Source organism: Brassica napus, chromosome A10 (assembly GCF_020379485.1).
Source record: "Brassica napus cultivar Da-Ae chromosome A10, Da-Ae, whole genome shotgun sequence".
NCBI lineage: Eukaryota > Viridiplantae > Streptophyta > Magnoliopsida > Brassicales > Brassicaceae > Brassica > Brassica napus.
The window spans coordinates 18,339,335-18,357,375 of NC_063443.1; the positions used below are offsets into that span (position 1 = coordinate 18,339,335).

Consider the following 18,041-nt stretch of genomic DNA (forward strand, 5'->3'; position numbering starts at 1 on the left):
TATATCAGATAAATTGATCATATGTGCCATATAAGTTGCTAACATACACGTTTTATTTGTTTGTTTTTTTTTCTTACAAAAGACACGTTTTACTTGTCATGCTACTAATTAGTTGAGTAACAACTTTTGAACGCATCAGTTACAACAAAAAAAAAAAAACTTTTGAACGCACATTACTTGATTATACAGATTTTGGATTTTAGTTTTAGTTTTTAGTTTATGAATATTAATTTTTGAGCTTGTGTTTTTATTTTTTATAGATTTTATTTTTTTTTTACTTGAATAATATTTTTTTATTTTTTTTATTTGTGTACAATATATTATATATTAAAATGATTATGACTTAAATTTTAGTTTTTGTATATGTTTTATGTGATTAAAACTATAAAAATTTAATTTTAATTTTTATAGAAAGTAATCTCTCAAATATTTATAATTAATAATAACAATTATAGAAAATAAATAATTATTTTATATAAATAAAATATAAATATTTTTTTTCATTACTGTAGAAATGATGTTTTTTTAGAAAGGTGTTTTCTGTGTACAAATAAAGTTTTTTGAAAATCTGCAAACAAGCAACACAATAATTTTTATTCACCATTTTTTTAATACCTAACTCGTAATGAATCATGCGATTCATGCCTTTTTTTTTTTTAAATTTTATAGAAGTTTTTGGAAGAATTCAAAGGGGTTTCATATTTGGAACTTTAGTATCTGATTGGTTTGGTTTACTTGATATAGATTGGTAATCCAATAGTTTCATAGAAATCAGTAATTATGTATAAAAGGAAAACATTCTACTTCCAAGGGTTTTAATACTGGTTGGACAACAAAGACTAGATGAATGTTTTATTTTCGGAATAAATAAAACGTGTTTTGGATGTTGACGTGACACCTGATGTGACCTTGGTTCCCTGTGCTTGTGCAACTGTTAAATCGAAGTCTAATTTTACTTAGATTTTTGAGATCTTGTATATAAGAAATAGAATACGGTATCAATTCATCATAGTCTTTGATTACGTACGTACGTACACATATAAATCATTAAGATATGCTTTTCTGTTTGGAAACTTTTCTCGAGGAAATATTATTGGAGGTTTCTTGCTCTTATGTTCTTAAAATATGTGTATATGTATATATATATTATAACCTAAGAACAATATTATTAGGGGTTTCTTGCTCTTATGTTCTTAAAATATATGTATATGTATATATATATTATATATACGTATATAATTGCGGGATTCTAAGCTTTCCATAGAGAGTTTTGTCTCCACTATCTACGTAACAATAATAAACTCTCGATGGTCTACTTCAATCAAAAGCTTTAACTAACTTGGTAAGTGTGCAGCTTGCAGCCTGTCAAGATATATATGTGTTGAATCCGAATCTTAATTGGTTTCTCAATACCATTAATCACACTTAAGGATAATTAATTAATATATGTTTTGTTTATACTCAGGCTTAAAATATAGATCAATCTGGTATAGTTTTAGTTTTAGTTAAGATTCAATTTTTATGTGAATATCTTTTATTAATAAAAAAAAGAAGTTCCAACAACAATGCCAAACACAAGGAAGTGTTTCCTTATTACACAAAACAACTTAATAATAAGACATAAGTCACATAACTCAAAACACAAAGATAGCTAGAAAGATGATATATGATCAATCAAACTCTCTAAAGATCGAGACGCCGAACCGTTTTCTTTAACCGATCTTTCAACTTTCTCTTGCAGAAGTCTCATCCTCTCTCGGATTGCTTCTCCTTCATTTCCAAAAAATAAACTTCTTATCGAACTCTCGATCTCATTTCTCTCGATCCGATGCTCTAGATGCAGCCCTACCCTCCATAAGTCACAAATAAGTCTTGCATTTAGAAACTGGTCCCATATAAAAGGCAAACAGATCATAGGAACCCCTTCACAAACACTCTCAACCACCGAGTTCCAGCCATTGTGGGTCAAGAATCCACCGACTGCTCGATGCTTTAGAACCTCGCTTGTTGCGGTGCCCATTTCACTATCTTTCCCTTCTCATTAAGCGTTGCCTTGAGTTCTCCGGGAATCACCTCGTTCCATTCCGTGCCTTTGACCAAACCAACCCGAACAACCAACAAAAACGGTTGGCCGCTGTTTCTTAGACCACAAGCAATCTCAATTAACTCTGGTCTGGTCATGGTAGCGAGGCTACCGAAACTCACGTAAATTACGGACTTGTCTTCCTGTTTGTCTAACCATGGAATGCAAGTCTCGTCTTGTGTGAACAAGCTACTGGACGAAGCAGGAAAGTTGCTAAAAGATGGTTCTATCGCATAGATTGGTACTTTGAAGTCTTCACGTGCCTTAGGTAATGAGTCTTGGTTCAACTCTTCGCAGGACATGAATATAATGCCTGAAGACGACTTTGTCGCTTCCAACATCATATTCAAGTAGGGTTCTAAGTATTCCCTTTTTTCTTTCAGAAGCCGTACAAGATCCTTCTCTCGAAGTGGTGGAAACTCCTGAACTAGGTCGTCTTGTTCTGAATCTGTAAAAGAAAGTTGCTTGATCTATACGCAAGATGTAAGGAAAAAACGTAATTTTCTGTACCCTAAGTTCTCAAGCGCACCAAACTCACTCTCTATAGAACAAAATCGCTTATACAGTTAGTTATAGTATATAGCGTAAAAGGTATATATGGTAAAGTGACAAATAGAAAAGGGAAAGCAAAAAAAATATTTATATATAAAAGAGTTGCCTGATGTATACGCAAGATGTAAGAAACTCAAATTTTATAAACCCTAAGATCTCAAGCGGACTCTCTATAGAACATTATAATCTCTAATCTCTTATACAGTTAGTTATACTACATATTTATCAGGACTGTTGATGTGTAAACTCATGTGTAGATAATTTCATATGACCGTTGCGGTAATACTTAACAAAAAATAAATTAATTAATTTTAGATATATCTAAAAAGATCTGAACATGGAAAAATTAAACAAAAATAGGAAATATTCATGTTAGAGAGTAAATGGCATGTAAAGAGAGAAAATAATAATACCTTGAGACGCTTCACGGCGGAGCTTAGGAAGAGCAAAATGGTTGAGAAAAAAGGAGACTGTGTACGTGCTGAGAACCAGTCTCGGGAGTTTCAAGCTCTTTGTTACGGATGGTGTGAAGGTCCATCCAGAGTCATGGATGAAACAGCTAATCCTCTGTGTTTCTGAATCTGAAGATACCAAAAGCTTAGCCAAACAGTCATGAAACGGAGCCTCACATCTTCGGTTGAGAAGAGTGAAGAGAAAAGTCTTATCTTCAGTTCTTTTCTCTGTTTCAGACAAGCCGTCTGGTATCTCTAAGAAAGTGAAGAGAGGATGGCTTGAAGCTTTTGGAGCGTTGAAGCGCGTGTGGATTACTGTGATGGAGAAACCTCTTGAGTGAAGGATCTTGGCGAGCTGAATCATGGGATTGATGCAGCCTTGTATTGGAAGTGGAAATAGAATCACTCGTAGGCCATCATTACTCTTCTCCATTGAAGCTTTCTTCTTTTTTCTCTCCCGAACCAAAACCAAAAGTTCAGTGAATGATGTTTCCTTGGAGTTAAGATATCTATATAACCTAAGAAAATAATATAGGCTACGAATGGTAACGTACGGCGGTGCGGTTCTAATACTAACAAAAATGTATATATATATATAGAAAAACAGATTTTCATTACTATTAACTATATTCAGTATGGTCTACACAAGTTAGCATTAGAAGCCATAGTTATGTTTCGTGACGAGTGGAGACAAAATTCTAAATGTTATATTATGCCTTTCGTAGGTATAGAAAGACGAGCTAGTGGTCCAGATTAATAATGAAACATTATCAGTCAGAATTAAAAATAAGTATGTATCGTATACACTGAGTTCATATTCGGATTCGATTTATATGCGAATATATTGGTAATAACAATTAACAAATGTTTAGTTACGGCATGTTGTTTTTTTTGTTTAGGTCAACCTAAAATGAAAACATCAAATCCACCGGCGAAGTCGATGAGGTACATTATACACATTGGGTCAAATTCCCCAAAACTAAAGCTTCCAACATTAGATAAGCAAGACTCTAACTGATATATTAGAGCAAATGATTTAGGGATTTTTGTTTTTGTCTTGTAACTAAGGAATGCAATTAAAAGTTCTAAACCTAATTGCAATAAGAAAAAAAAAAGAGGAATTTCATTTTAGGTCAAATGAACTGTATGATGACCTAACATAAGTTCAAGAGCAACCTCAATGGTTACATACTCAAATTGGGTTCTTAATTATTTACTAATTAAATTTTATTTGTTTTTAAAATACAGCCAATGTTAGGTTCAGGGCCGGCTCAAGGACAGGGGCCAGCAGTGCATCCGCCCAGGGTCCACGTACAAAAGGGCCAAGACCAACGTACAATAGGGGCCCATATATTCCAATCGTTGAATAATTAAAGGGCCTTGTCTAAACTGTTCCAACCGAGTTCCTCTTTAAATTTTTAATATAATTGTTTGTCGGCAATGTCAAAGGAAAAACATCAAATTTATGTTCAACATATTGGGCTTTATGGACCATTGCGGTAGACGATAGTACATCATTTTTATAATTTTCTTGTGGATTTGGGTTTTATACACATATAAAAATAAATAATGAAAATTGAGTGATTTAATTTGGACCAATGAATAACTAAAGGGCATATTTTAAATCTCGCCCTAGGGTCCACAATACATCTGAGCCGGCCCTGGTTAGGTTGCCATGTTTGTAGAAGGAATTCTGAATGGTATCTTAGACCACCTCCAATGGTGAGTTTTAACAAAATCCTTAGCATTAAACTTATTATAATAATTTGTGGGACTCATTATATTTAAAAATATGTGCCAAATTAATCCTTAGCTAAGGATTAATTTTTTACAAATTCTTCACTGTGCGCGGGTCCCATCGCCACATGGGAACCCGCGATTGGCTATCGAGAGAAAGAGAGTATCAGCATTGCTAATGCTCTTACAATGTCTGTTTAGAATTTGGATTCTTCTCTGTTTATAATTTTTTTATTTTAAGAAACTTAGTGAGACCTCCATCCACTGTTGGAGGTGCTCTAATAGATCATTAACTCATATTCCCATTGAAAAATTTGTTTTCAAAATAAGAGTTAATTTTAAAATGGTTTAGATCTCTTTTTTTAAAGATATATGATGCTTCTAACTCAGAAATTTTTAGTTATTAAAAATATATATTTTAGGCATTTTGTTTTGATTAGAAAGTAAGAAATGCTTATCAAAGTTAAATAAAACTAAATGCATATTAGATTTATTAGTCTTGTTTTATTCAAACAATGCCAACCACACAGGAGGCATAACTTCGAAACATTTAACAGTTTGATTGGAAATATATGATGACAAAGAAATCAAAAACATCCATAAAAAAAGCTAGAAAGATGATATATGATCAATCAAACTCTCTAAAGATCGATACGCCGAACCGTTTTCTTCAACCGATCTTTCGACTTTCTCCTTAAGAAGTGTCATCCTCTCTCGGATTGCTTCTCCTTCACTTCCAAACAATAATCTCCTTATCGCACTCTCAATCTCATTTCTCTCAATCCGATGCTCTAGATGCAGCCCCACCCTCCATACGTCACTAACAAGTCTTGCATATAAGAACTGGTCCCACAAACAAGGCAAGCAGATCATAGGGACGCCTTCACAAATACTCTCAACCACCGAGTTCATACCATTGTGTGTCAAGAATCCTCCTATAGCTCTATGCTTCAGAACCTCTTGTTGTGGTGCCCACTTCACTATCTTCCCTTTCTCGTTAACCTTTGCCATGAGTTCTTCCGGTATGGCCTCGATCCATTCTGTGCCTTTAACCGAACCAACTCGTACAACCAACAAGAAGGGCTGACCGCTGTTTCTTAGACCACAAGCAATCTCAATTAACTCTGGTCCGGTCATGGAAGCGAGGCTACCGAAACTCACGTAAATTACGGATCTGTCTTCTTGTTGGTCTAACCATGGAATGCAAGTCTCGTCCTGTGTGAACAAGCTACTAGACGAGGCTGGGAACTTGCTATGAGATGGACCTATCGCGAAGATCGGTACTTTGAAATCTTCACGTGCCTTAGGTAATGAGTCTTGGTCCAACTCTTCACAAGACATAACGAATATAATGCCTGAAGACGACTTTGTCGATTCCAAAATCATATTCAAGTAGGGTTCTAAGTATTCTCTTTTCTCTTTAAGAAGCCGCACAAGATCCTTCTTTCGAAGTGGTTGAAACTCCTGAACTACATCGTCTTGGTCTAGATCTGTAAATTGAAAAAGGAAAAGCAAAGAAAAAAAAGAGTTGCTTGATCTATACGCAAGATGTGATATCTCAAGGACACTAAACTCACTCTCCATATAACAAAATTGCTTAAAATTTAATTATACTACAAATAGATCAAGATTGTTGATGTAAACTCATGTGTGGATAAATTCATATGACCGAACCAGTAATACTTAATGAAACCCTATATATCTAAAAAGATCGGAACGTGAAAAGATACCTTGCGACAGAAGATTCACTTCACGGCGGAGCTTAGGAAGAGCAAAATGGCTGCGAAAGTAGGAAACTGTGTACACGTTGAGAACCAATCTCGGGAGCTTCAAACTCTCAGCTACGGATCCTGTGAAGGTCCATCCAGAATCGTGGATCAAACAGCTAATCCTCTCTGTTTCTGAATCTGAAGATCCCAAAAGCTTAGTCAAACAGTCACGAAACGGAGCCTCGCATCTTCGGTTGAGAAGAGTGAAGAGCCAAGTGTTATCATCAGTTCTCATGTCTGTTTCAGACAAGCCGTCTTGTATCTCGAAGAAGGTGAAGAGAGGGTGGCTTGAAGCTTTTGGAGCGTTGAAGCGCGTGTGGATGATAGTGATGGAGAAACCTTTTGAGTGGAGGATCTTGGCCATCTGAAACATGGGGTTGATGCAGCCTTGTATTGGAAGTGGAAACAGAACGACTCGTCGGCCATTACTCTGATCCATTGAAGCTTTTCTCCTTTTTCTTTTTCCGGATCCAAATCTAAAAGCTCAGTGAATGCTATTTCCTTGGAGATAAGGTGTCTTTATTATAACGTAATTAAATGATATAGTTACGTGAAGAGTGGAGACACAACCCTACATGATTGCTCCACATGCCCCTTAGTAGGTAGAGAAAGACAAGAAGAGCAAGTGGGTCCAATTTTAAAATGAACATTAGTAGTCAAAACTATAATATAAAATCTGTATCGTATACTATAGGTTTAAAATCAGATTTGGTTTGTATGCCATGCCAATATATCGGAAATAAAAAAATTAAGTGTCGGCTCCAGTTGTGGTGGTCCAGTGGTTATAGGACCATGGTTGTAAGCCGAATGAGGCCGTTAAGTTCCACCCAAACACAAAGGAAGAGTTTCCTCAATTTAAAAACAACTTAATAACAAGATACATAATTAATTTTTGCCGACAAAAAAAACAAGATACATAATTGAAAACACAAAGACATAGCAACACATATAGCTAAAAATATGATATGTGATCAATCAAACTCTCTGAAGATCGATATGCTGAACCGTTTTCTTTAACCGATCTTCCAACTTTCTCCTTGAGAAGTCTCATACTCTCTCGGATCGCTTCTCCTTCACTTCCAGAAAACAAACTCCTTATCGAACTCTCGATCTCATTTCTCTCAATCCGATGCTCTAGATGCAGCCCTACCCTCCATACGTCACTAACAAGTCTTGCATCTACGAATTGGTCCCATATACAAGGCAAACAGATCATAGGGACGCCTTCACGAACACTCTCAACAGTCGAGTTCCAGCCATTGTGTGTCAAGAATCCTCCTATGGCCTGATGCTTTAGAACCTCTTGTTGCGGTGCCCATTTCACTATCTTTCCCTTCTCGTAAACCTTTGCCATGAGTTCTTCCGGTATGGCCTCGATCCATTCCGTACCTTTGACCAAACCAACCCTAACAACCAACAAGAATGGTTGGCCGCTGTTTCTTAGACCACAAGCAATCTCAGTTAACTCTGGTCCGGTCATGGAAATGAGGCTACCGAAACTCACGTAAATTACGGATTTGTCTTCTTGTTTGTCTAACCATGGAATGCAAGTCTCGTCCTGTATGAACAAGCTACTAGACGAAGCTGGAAAGTTGCTATAAGATGGACCTATCGCAAATATTGGTACTTTGAAATCTTCACGTGCTTTGCATAGTGAGTCTTGCTCCAACTCTTCGCAGGACATGAATATAATGCCTGAAGACGACTTTGTCGTTTCCAAAATCATATTCAAGTAGGGTTCTAAGTACTCCCTTTTCTCTTTAAGAATCCTTAAAAGATCCTTCTTCCTAAGTGGAGGAAAGTCCTGAACTAGATTATCTTGTTCTGAATCTGTAAAAGAATATATAAAAGAGTTGCTTGTTCTAATACGCAAGATGCTAGAAACTTAATTTTCTATACCCTAAGATCTCATGCACACCAAACTCACTCTCTATAGAGCGCTGATTCAAGAGGGTTGTGCTTGTATTACGCGTTTGCGAGTTGGTTGTAATTTGCTTTCTCATTTTAGTGGATTCGAATTCTAGACATAGTCCCGGAGAATAGAAAACAAACTCGTTAACAAAATATGTGTGTCATCTACTTTCTGCTTTATTTATTTTTTACTCATCCGCACTTAGATATGTAAACTCATGTCGCAGTGATACTTAACAAAAGAAAATTAATTAATGTCAATATATCTAAAAGATTTGAAAATGAAAAATCAAACAAAGATGGGAATATTCATATTAGAGAGTAATAAATAGTATGTAAAGCGAGAAATAATAATATACCTTGAGACAGAAGAGACACTTCACGGCGGAGTTTAGGAAGAGCAAAATGGTTGAGAAAGAAGGAGACTGTGTACGTATTGAGAACCAATCTCGGGAGTTTCAAACTCTTTGCTACGGATCGTGTGAAGAAGGTCCATCCAGAGTCATGGATCAAACAGCTAATCCTCTCTGTTTCTGAATCTGATGAAGATCCCAAAAGGTTAGTCAAACAGTCACGAAACGGAGTCTCGCATCTTCGGTTGAGAAGAGTGAAGAGCCAAGTGTTATCATCAGTTCTTGTCTCTGTTTCAGACAAGCCGTCTTGGATCTCTAAGAAGGTGAAGAGAGGGTGGCTTGTAGCTTTCGGCGCGTTGAAGCGAGTGTGGATGACAGTGATGGAGAACCCTCTTGAGTGGAGGATCTTGGCGAGCTGAATCATGGGGTTGATGCAGCCTTGTAGTGGAAGTGGAAACATTATCACTCGTCTGCCATTACTCTTCTCCATTGAAGCTTTCTCCCTTTTTTTTTTCTTGATCTAAGTTCAGTGAATGCTATCTCCTCGGAGATGATGTATTCTACTGCTTAACGTAAGTAATAAAATAATATAAGTTAGATGTCCTTTGGGGCATGATTAATCTCAACTAAAAAAAGTTAAGAACCGTCTCTTAAATAAGAGAACCGTTTCTTAGCCGAAAAATGTTAAAAAGAAAAATATTAAATCATGAATTAAGAACCCCGAGTAAAAGATCGGAGTTAATCATATTAGTAGTTACAGAAAGACAAGAACTAGTGGTTCAATTTTATAATGAACATTGGTTGTCAGAATTAAAAAAATTATAAATATATTTGGTATGACTTAAGGTTAAGCTCAGATTCCGTTTCTATGCAAAATATATTAGTAAATAATTAACAAATGTAGGCATGGTTTTTGGTTCGGTTAAGTTAAAACCGTAAATGCGCAGCAACGTGGATGAGGTACACTTGTAATGTCGAATCCACAAAGACCAAAGTTTACAACAATAGAGAAACAAGACTCGAAATAACACAGAGGAGAATATCTCCAAAACATTAACACTTTATTAGTTGAAAATTAAAATAACAGGAATCAAAACACTCATAAATGGCTAGAAAGATGATATATGATCAACCAAACGTTCCAAAGATCGATAAGCCGAACCGTTTTGTTTAACCGATCTTCCTACTTTCTCCGCAAGAAGTTTCATCCTCTCTCGGATCACTTCACCTTCAGGTTCCAACAACAGTTTCCTCACCACTCTCTCGATCTCATTTCTCTCAATCCTACCCTCTAGATGAAGCCCCACCATCCACACATCACTAACAAATCTTGCATTTAGCAACTGGTCCCATACAGAAGGCACACAAATCATAGGGACGCCTTCACAAACACTCTCAACCGTCGAGTTCCAACCATTGTGTGTCAAGAATCCACCAGTGGCTCGGTGCTTTAGAACCTCTTGTTGCGGTGCCCATTTCACTATCTTCCCCTTCTCCTTCAGCCTTTCCATGAGCTCTTCCGGTATAGCCTCGACCCATTTATTTCCAATGACCATACCAACACGTACCACCCACAAGAAAGGCTGGTCGCTGTTTCTTAGACCCAAGCAATCTCCAACAACTCTGTTTCACTGATGTTCACGACACTCCCAAAACTCACGTAAATCACGGAGTTGTCTTCTTGTTTGTCTAACCACTGAATACAAGTCTCATCAACTGTGAACAAACTACTAGAAGAGCCCGGGAAGTAGATATGAGATGGTCCTATCGCAAAGACGGGGATTTGATAGTCTTTACGTGCTTGGCTGAGTGATTCTTGATCCAACTCTTCACATGATGACACGAAAATAAGACCTGAAGATGCCTTTGTCGTTTGCAAGATCATATCAGAGTACGAGTTTAGAACCTCTGTTTCTCCGTCGAGGATTTGTAAGAGATCCTTCTTCTTAAGCGGCGGAAACTCCTCTGCTGGTTCATCTTGTTCTGAACATGTGACTAAATGTTAGTTTTGATAGATAGTGATTTCATATGACTAATAAAAATTGTAACCTCTAGATGTTTTATAGAAACTAAGACCATCTTTAACCCTGGCACCCCAACTGGGGTGCTTAATTTTATTTTTATTTTTGGTTTTTTTTTTCTAAATTAAAAAAAAAAAAATTAAAACGAACCAATCGCGGGCCGCCACGTGTCAGTGGGGCCCGCGAAAAAGCCAAGCAGCGACGCCTAGTTAGGCAGAAGAATCACCAACGCTTAATTTTTCTGTGTGTCCCACCTATTATTTTATTAATATTTTGGCTAAACTCCCCTTCTAAACTCCTCCATTAATGGTGCCCTAAGATAATACTGGTACTCATATTAAAATTGTTTTAGGCTAAACAAGAGAGCTATTTTTTCAGATAGACCATTTTAAGTTTTTGTCACGAAAACAAAACAGCTCTTTAAAAATCATAATGACCAAAATTTCATCATAGAAGCTAAAAATCCTTGTACCCTAAATTAAATTTAAATAAATAAAAAAAATTATAGTTTCAAATGATATGTTTTCAAATTCGAATTTTTTACATAAAAAAAATTCTCAAAAACAAATTGAAAAATTGATTTTTTTTTGGAAATTTTCTTTTTGAAATTCCAACATGTTTTTTTGAAACTATTTTTAAATTTTAAAATTCACTCACAAAACTTCACCCATTAATTTTAAACTTTAAGTTTAGATTAGTTAATTGGATATAAATTTATATTTACATATTTAGTGTAATATTTTAATCATTTTGATCTTTGGAGACTATATTTGTTACAAAGACTTTTTCTAATGATATCCTAGAAAATTTCTCTGAATAAGAACTAAATAGTACCTTGCAGTGGAAGATATCTTTCACGGCTGAGCTCAGGAATAACAAAATGACCTACAAAGAAGGATACCTTATAGGTATTAGTGACCAATCTCGGGAGATTCAGACTCCAAGCAAGGGGCTGTGTGAAGATCCATCCAGCATCATCGATCAAACAACTAATCCTCTGTTTCTCTTCCTCTGAAGATCTCAAAAGCTTAGTCAAACAGTCACGAAATGGAGACTCGCAGCTTCGGTTGAGAAGCGTCAAGAGAAGTGTGACGTCTTGAGTGCTTGCCTCTGCTTCGGACAAGCCGTCTGGGATCTCTAAGAAGGTGTAGAGAGGGTGGTTTGAAGCTTTTGGGGCGTTGAAGCGCGTGTGGATCACAGTGATGGAGAAACCTCTTGAGTGGAGGATCTTGGCTAGCTGAAACATAGGGTTAATGCAGCCTTGTATAGGAAGTGGAAACAGAACCACTCGTAGGCCATTACTCTTCTCCATTTGAAGCTTTTCTCTTCCTATTTTTTCAAACTATATGCAAATCTCGTATAATACCAGTCAATGCCACATTTGATATAAGATGTCTATTCGACATTAAAATATTTTATATATTTCTATAACGTGGAGACAACACACTCCTCTTCTCGATGTGGTAATAAAGAAAGACCAGATCCCTTTTAAAATTTATCTGGTTTTGTATAGTCTAGTCAAGTTGCAGCCTAGTAGGAGCAGAGCAAATAGTCCTTTAAGCAGGTTCAAGAGTTACTTACAACATATCACACTGTTTTTTATATATATATTTTTGGGAGGTTCGAGGCCCAATCCAATAATTCTCCAAACCACAACATATAATTTTAGATTTGTCTCAACAGTTATTCAAACAGGAAGCACCAATGGACATGATCATTCCCAGTTGAACTAACTCTTTTAAACTATGAAGCTAGAATGATGCAATACGATCAACCAGATCATCTAAATACCGAGATGACGAGCCTCCTCGTTGAACAGATCTTCTTACTTCATCTCGCAACACATTAACTCTCTCTCGAATCTCTTCTCCTTCAGGTTCAACCATTAGTCTTGTCACAGCTCTCTCGATTTCTCTTCTCTCTATGCGACCTTCCAAATGAATCCCTATCCTCCACACATCGCTAACGAACCTCGCGTTAAGCAACTGGTCCCACACAAAAGGCAAGCTGATCATAGGAACACCTTCGCATATACTCTCTAGCGTCGAGTTCCATCCATTATGAGTCAAAAACCCACCCGTAGCTCTATGCGCGAGAACATCTAGCTGCGGTGCCCATTTCACTATCTTTCCCTTCCCGTCCATGAACCCTGATGGTAATGACTCGATCCAGTCTCTGCCCTGGACCGAACCAGGCCTAACAACCCACAAGAAAGATAGGTTGGTTTGCCTTAAGCCACAAGCAATCTCCAAAAACTGAGACTCGGTGATTGTCACTATACTCCCTAAGCTCACGTACATCACTGATCTCGTTTCTTGCTTATCTAACCAAGGAATGCAGCTCTGGTCCGGTTCGAACAAGCTGCTAGACGAAGCTGGCACGTCATGGATGTGAGGTGGGCCAATAGGCTAGATAGGAAAGGTGAAGACTTTGTGGGACTCGGAAAGCGAATCTCTGTCGAGCTCTTCGCAGGACATGACTATGAGCCCCGAAGCTGGCTTCGTCGTATCGAGTATCTTGACCAAGTAAGCATCCAGCGGCTCAGCCTGATCTTTGTTTCCCATGATTCTCGCGAGATCTTTCTTTCGAAGCGGTTGAAACGTCGGAACAGAGTCCTCTGCTTCGGAATCTGAAACAGAGTTCAAGAAACAGACAGTGATCATATTATGAGATCGACAGGGCCGGGCCTGAGCCCATTTACATGAAATATTTTAATGGGCCTCCAATATTATAAGGGCCTCTAACGTTTTTAAAATTATTTATTTTTATATATTAATCTATATATAAAATACATAAATAACGTTTTTACATATAAATCTATAGGGCAATTGTCAATAATAGCACCTTTTGAAGTTTATGTCTCAAAAATAGCACTAGAAAGAGAAAGTCATAAAAATGACATTCATTAAAGGGTAAAATATCCCTAATACCCTTGGTTTAAAATTAAATAAACAAATAAAAATAAATAAAAATAAATAAAATAAAAATAAAAAAAATAAAAAAAAGATTTTTTTTTATAGTTTCAGATTATATGTTTTCAGATTCGAAATTTTTATAATTTTTTTTTTTCAAATTTTTTTTTTATTTTTTTTTCAAATTTTTTTTTTATAATTTAAAAATACTTTTTGAAACTGTTTTTAAAATTTTTATTTTTTATTTTAGTATTTTTTTTTATAAAATTTTAAACCCTAATTCCAAAACACCACCCCTTAACTTTAAATCCTAAGGTTTGGATTAATTAACCCAATGGATATAAATGTATATTTACCTCTTTAATGAAACCTATTTTTGTGACTTTGAGCCTTGAGTGCTACATAAACTTGGTTTAGTGATATTCTAGTCTTTTTCTCAAATCTATATGTTATTTAAAAATAATTAATCTATATATTTACCTGAACAAAAGTTTATGGGTTTGATTGGTAAAAACTGTGATTTTATTTTTTGAATGTAAAAATATTGTTGTAATTTTTTTTTTTGGGTTTATATTTTTAACTTTTTAAAATTTTTAAATTTGAGTTTTAGGTATTTGTTTGAGACATAAGTTTAAAAAAGTATCGTGAATTTTTTTAAAAAATGGACGTGAACTTTGAAAAAAAAATACAAATCAAAAATGGTGTAAATTTAAAATTGTAAATATAATTGTGGTTGTGGAAAATATCAACAGCAATTACCGATCACCACCCTAAATCTACATTTTGATTTTTGGTTGTATAGTTTTTTATATATATAATTTTAGAAGTATAAAAACAAGATTATAAAAAAAATTGGAATGGGTCCCGGCTCTGGAGATCGAAGCAGTACCTGGAAACGGAAGAAACCCTTCACGGCGAAGCTGAGGGACAAGCAGATGTCGGAGAAAGAACGTGAACTTATACGCACAGAGGACGAATCTCGGGAGATTGAAACTATCCGCGACGGACTGCGTGAAAACCCACCCGGAGTCATCGATCAAACAGCTGATCTCACCACCTTCCTCTGTTCCTGAACCTTTGATGAGTTTAGTCAAACACTCACGTAACGGGTTCTCGCAGTTGTTGTTGAGGAGCGTGAGCTGAAGCAGGACATCGCGAGACTGCGTCTGAGATTCGGACAAACCGTCGGGGATCTGTAGGAAAGTGAAGAGAGGGTGGTCTGAAGGTTTGGGCGCGTTGAAGCGCGTGTGGATGATTGTGATTGAGAAGCCTTTCGAGAATAGGATCTTTGCTAGCTGAAGCATAGGGTTTATGCATCCTTGTAATGGTAGAGGGAAGAGAATCACTCGTGTCTTGTTACGTTTCTCCATTTCAATAATCAAGATTTCTTAACTTCTTCCTCTCTTTGCAATTTGATTTATTTTCTAGAGAGTGAAGACCATAAAATAAGAAAAATAGTTTATCCACTGAAGACTGGCCTACGGACAGTGACATACACGATAAGTGTGACACATGTACTTGATTAGGACATGGATGTTGCTTTTCTGGTGGGTGATAATTACGAAGAACAGTTGAGTTTTTGATACAAATATATTGTTTGGAAGACTTTTTGATAAAGAGAAATACAAAAGCACACATTTAAAATGCACAACAATATTTATTTTAAATATACAAATCAATATTTATTTTAAATTAAGCTAGTTAACTTAATAGTATGTTGTTTGCACTGCAAACAAACGAAGTTTATTTAAAAAAGTTCGATGACATCACTTACATTATGTGGCTTTTGTGAAATTATACATTATTTTAATTATACAAACAATATTTATGTGAAATTAGTAGTTTGACTAATGATTCATTAATTCTTTTACATTAGGTTTTTCCCCCAAAAAAATCATAATTATACGAATTTATAGAGATAATTATCATAATTTGTAATAATATAATTATCTATTGTTAATAATAATATTTATGCTAATAAACATGGTTAATATGTTGTTATTACAAACAAGTTTATTGAAAGTTTTCGATACATCACTTGCAATATATATAGCTTTTGTTACATCTTAAGTAATTTTTTTTGACATAAAGAGGTTATTTCACAATCAAACAATTATTGTGAATATTTTGCATTTTGGAGGAATGTTTAGGTGTTTTTTTTGCTAAATATTCCCATTATTACAACGATAGTATATGATTCGTTAGGGCTGCTATAGACCTAAAAGACGAGCCACCATCTTTAACCGATCTCCCAACCTCATCTTTCAAAACATTCATCCTCCCACGAATCTTTTCTCCTTCACTTTCAACCATTAACATCCTCACAGCTTTCTCGATCTCCTTCCTCTCGATCTTACCCTCCAAATGAATACCAACCCTCCAAACATCGCTCACAAATCTTGCGTTCAGCATTTGATCCCAACCTCCAGGCAAACAGATCATAGGAACCCCTTCGCATATACTCTCCAGCGTCGAGTTCCAACCATTGTGTGTCAAGAACCCACCAACGGCTCGGTGCGCAAGAACCTCCTGTTGTGGAGACCACTTCACTATCTTCCCTTTTTTCTCAAGGCTCCTCACGAGCTCTTCGGTGAGTAACTCGATCCACTCTGCGCCTAAGACCAAACCGGGTCGTACCACCCACAAGAAAGGCTGTTTGCTATTGCTTAAACCCCAAGCAATCTCCAAAAACTCTGATTCCGTTATGTTCACAACGCTTCCTAGACTCACGTAGATAACGGACTTATCTTCTTGATTATCTAACCAATGAATGCAAGTCTCGTCTTGTCTGAAAAGGCTACTAGACGAAGCGGAGAAGTAGCTGTGAAACGGACCAATCGCAAAGACTGGAACCTTGAAGATTTCGTTGGAGAGAGTCAACGAATCTTTCTCCAGCTCTTGGCAGGACATGAATATTAGACCTGATGATCTCATCGTCGTGTCGACGATAGTGTCTAAGAATGGATCGAGTTTCTCTCCGTCTTCTCCGAAAATCCTTGGCAGATCTCTCTTTAGAAGCGGAGGGAACTCAAGAACAGAGTCCTCTGCTTCCGAATCTAAGACACAAAGGTTCAAAACCATCTTAAACGTACCAAAAGATGGTCCTAAGCGGTATCAATCATAATACAACGGTATTATTTTGTCTAAGAATATCTACTGAAATCAAAGTTGCAAATACTCTTTTCAGTGTTTAAAAAAATTATAATACAACGATATTATTTTGTCTAAGAATATTTACGGAAATCAAAGTTGTGAATACTCTTTTCTGTGTTTTAAAAATATATTTTTAAAAATATCAATCAATAAAATTGAATATAACTTTAAGCATAAAGAGCTATTTATAAAAAAAACATTTCTCAAAATCCTTAAATATAATTCTAACTAATTAATACTATAACTTTAAGAACAAATATACAATTAGATATACATAACTGAGAATACAAAGCATTACCTGAAACTGGAAGATAGCCTTTGGTTCGGATACGCGGGAGAATAGGATAAGCATTCAAGAAAGTGGCTTTGAAAGTAGAGAGAACAAGCCTCGGGAGATTCAAACTCTCTGCGACAGATTGTGTGAAGAGCCATCCACAATCATCGACCAAACAGCTAACCTTCTCTGATTCTTCAAGCAACAGTTTTTGCAAGCATTCACGAAACGGGGACTCAGCGTTGACGTTGATTTGCGCGAGGAGAGACATAACATTAGAGGTAGGCTCGTCGTTGATCTGGGATTCAGACAAGCCGTCTGGAATCTCTAAGAAGGTGAAGAGAGGATGGTTCGAAGCTTTTGGACCGTTGAACCGCGTGTGGATGACAGTGATTGAGAAGCCTTGTGAGTGAAGGATGTTGGCGAGCTGAAGCATAGGGTTTATGCAGCCTTGTAATGGCAACGGGAAGAGAATCACTCGCACACCATTCTTCTTCTTCTCCATTGAAATTGACGAAGCAGAGGACTCTGTGTTTTTCTCTATGGGTTTTTGTGAAAAGACCGAACATCTATGTACTTTATCCAATTGTTGTTTAGACAGGATACGGAGAATCTATAAAGCAGACAAAACCTTCATAGTTATGTGTGTGTTTGGTTTAGACCCATTCAGCTTTCCGCCCATTTTCTTGACCTTTTGGATTATAAAATTTATAAATACTCCTATGTGGTCACTATCAGAGATATTGTGATTTTGAAAATGTAGCCTTTGAGACAAATTGGCAAGAGATATATTTTTTTCTTAATAGTATTATTCAAGAATCCTC

The 18,041-nt window shown here is 36.2% G+C and overlaps 4 protein-coding genes and 2 pseudogenes across 5 annotated transcripts; all 6 read right to left on the minus strand.

The window, feature by feature from the left end:
* Positions 1-141: 141 nt before the first annotated feature.
* On the minus strand, positions 142-4,342 carry LOC106419241 (annotated as a pseudogene).
* A 945-nt stretch (positions 4,343-5,287) lies between these two features.
* LOC106419479 (UDP-glycosyltransferase 76C5) lies at positions 5,288-7,155 on the minus strand. The gene is made up of 2 exons (XM_013860274.3): positions 6,555-7,155; positions 5,288-6,314 (listed from the first exon to the last, which is right to left on the minus strand). Exons 1-2 carry the CDS (start codon positions 7,030-7,032, stop codon positions 5,434-5,436), a joined length of 1,359 nt encoding a protein of 452 aa, XP_013715728.2. The 5' UTR covers positions 7,033-7,155; the 3' UTR covers positions 5,288-5,433.
* A 283-nt stretch (positions 7,156-7,438) lies between these two features.
* Positions 7,439-9,585, minus strand: LOC106419233 (UDP-glycosyltransferase 76C4-like). The gene is made up of 2 exons (XM_013859990.3): positions 8,864-9,585; positions 7,439-8,423 (listed from the first exon to the last, which is right to left on the minus strand). The coding sequence occupies exons 1-2, from the start codon at positions 9,345-9,347 to the stop codon at positions 7,546-7,548; spliced, it is 1,362 nt and encodes a 453-aa protein (XP_013715444.2). The 5' UTR covers positions 9,348-9,585; the 3' UTR covers positions 7,439-7,545.
* A 233-nt stretch (positions 9,586-9,818) lies between these two features.
* On the minus strand, positions 9,819-12,271 carry LOC106419244 (annotated as a pseudogene).
* A 144-nt stretch (positions 12,272-12,415) lies between these two features.
* Positions 12,416-15,160, minus strand: LOC106419002 (UDP-glycosyltransferase 76C1). The gene is given in 2 exon segments (XM_013859744.3): positions 12,416-13,507; positions 14,680-15,160. Coding segments are annotated over 2 exon segments (1,359 nt in total). The 3' UTR covers positions 12,416-12,629.
* On the minus strand, positions 12,416-17,864 carry LOC106419086 (UDP-glycosyltransferase 76C2). Of its 2 annotated transcripts, XR_007317052.1 has the most exons (3): positions 17,242-17,864; positions 14,680-16,846; positions 12,416-13,507 (listed from the first exon to the last, which is right to left on the minus strand). XR_007317052.1 is itself a non-coding variant. In XM_013859846.3 (2 exons), the coding sequence occupies exons 1-2, from the start codon at positions 17,720-17,722 to the stop codon at positions 15,969-15,971; spliced, it is 1,359 nt and encodes a 452-aa protein (XP_013715300.1). In that variant the 5' UTR covers positions 17,723-17,864; the 3' UTR covers positions 12,416-15,968. The 2 variants fall into 2 exon arrangements, 1 of the variants encoding a protein (XP_013715300.1); XM_013859846.3 differs by having other exon boundaries at positions 12,416-16,846.
* Positions 17,865-18,041: the final 177 nt, after the last annotated feature.

Bases quoted from the DNA above. Each gene is read 5' to 3' on its own strand.
- LOC106419479 (XM_013860274.3), bottom strand. From the start codon at position 7,032: ATGGATCAGAGTAATGGCCGACGAGTCGTTCTGTTTCCACTTCCAATA. The intron at 6,315-6,554 runs GTATCTTTTCAC...TTCAATTTACAG, and splicing joins AGTGAATCTTCTGTCGCAAG to ATCTAGACCAAGACGATGTA.
- LOC106419233 (XM_013859990.3), bottom strand. From the start codon at position 9,347: ATGGAGAAGAGTAATGGCAGACGAGTGATAATGTTTCCACTTCCACTA. The intron at 8,424-8,863 runs GTATATTATTAT...ATTCTTTTACAG, and splicing joins AGTGTCTCTTCTGTCTCAAG to ATTCAGAACAAGATAATCTA.
- LOC106419086 (XM_013859846.3), bottom strand. From the start codon at position 17,722: ATGGAGAAGAAGAAGAATGGTGTGCGAGTGATTCTCTTCCCGTTGCCA. The intron at 16,847-17,241 runs GTAATGCTTTGT...TTTGTGTCTTAG, and splicing joins AGGCTATCTTCCAGTTTCAG to ATTCGGAAGCAGAGGACTCT.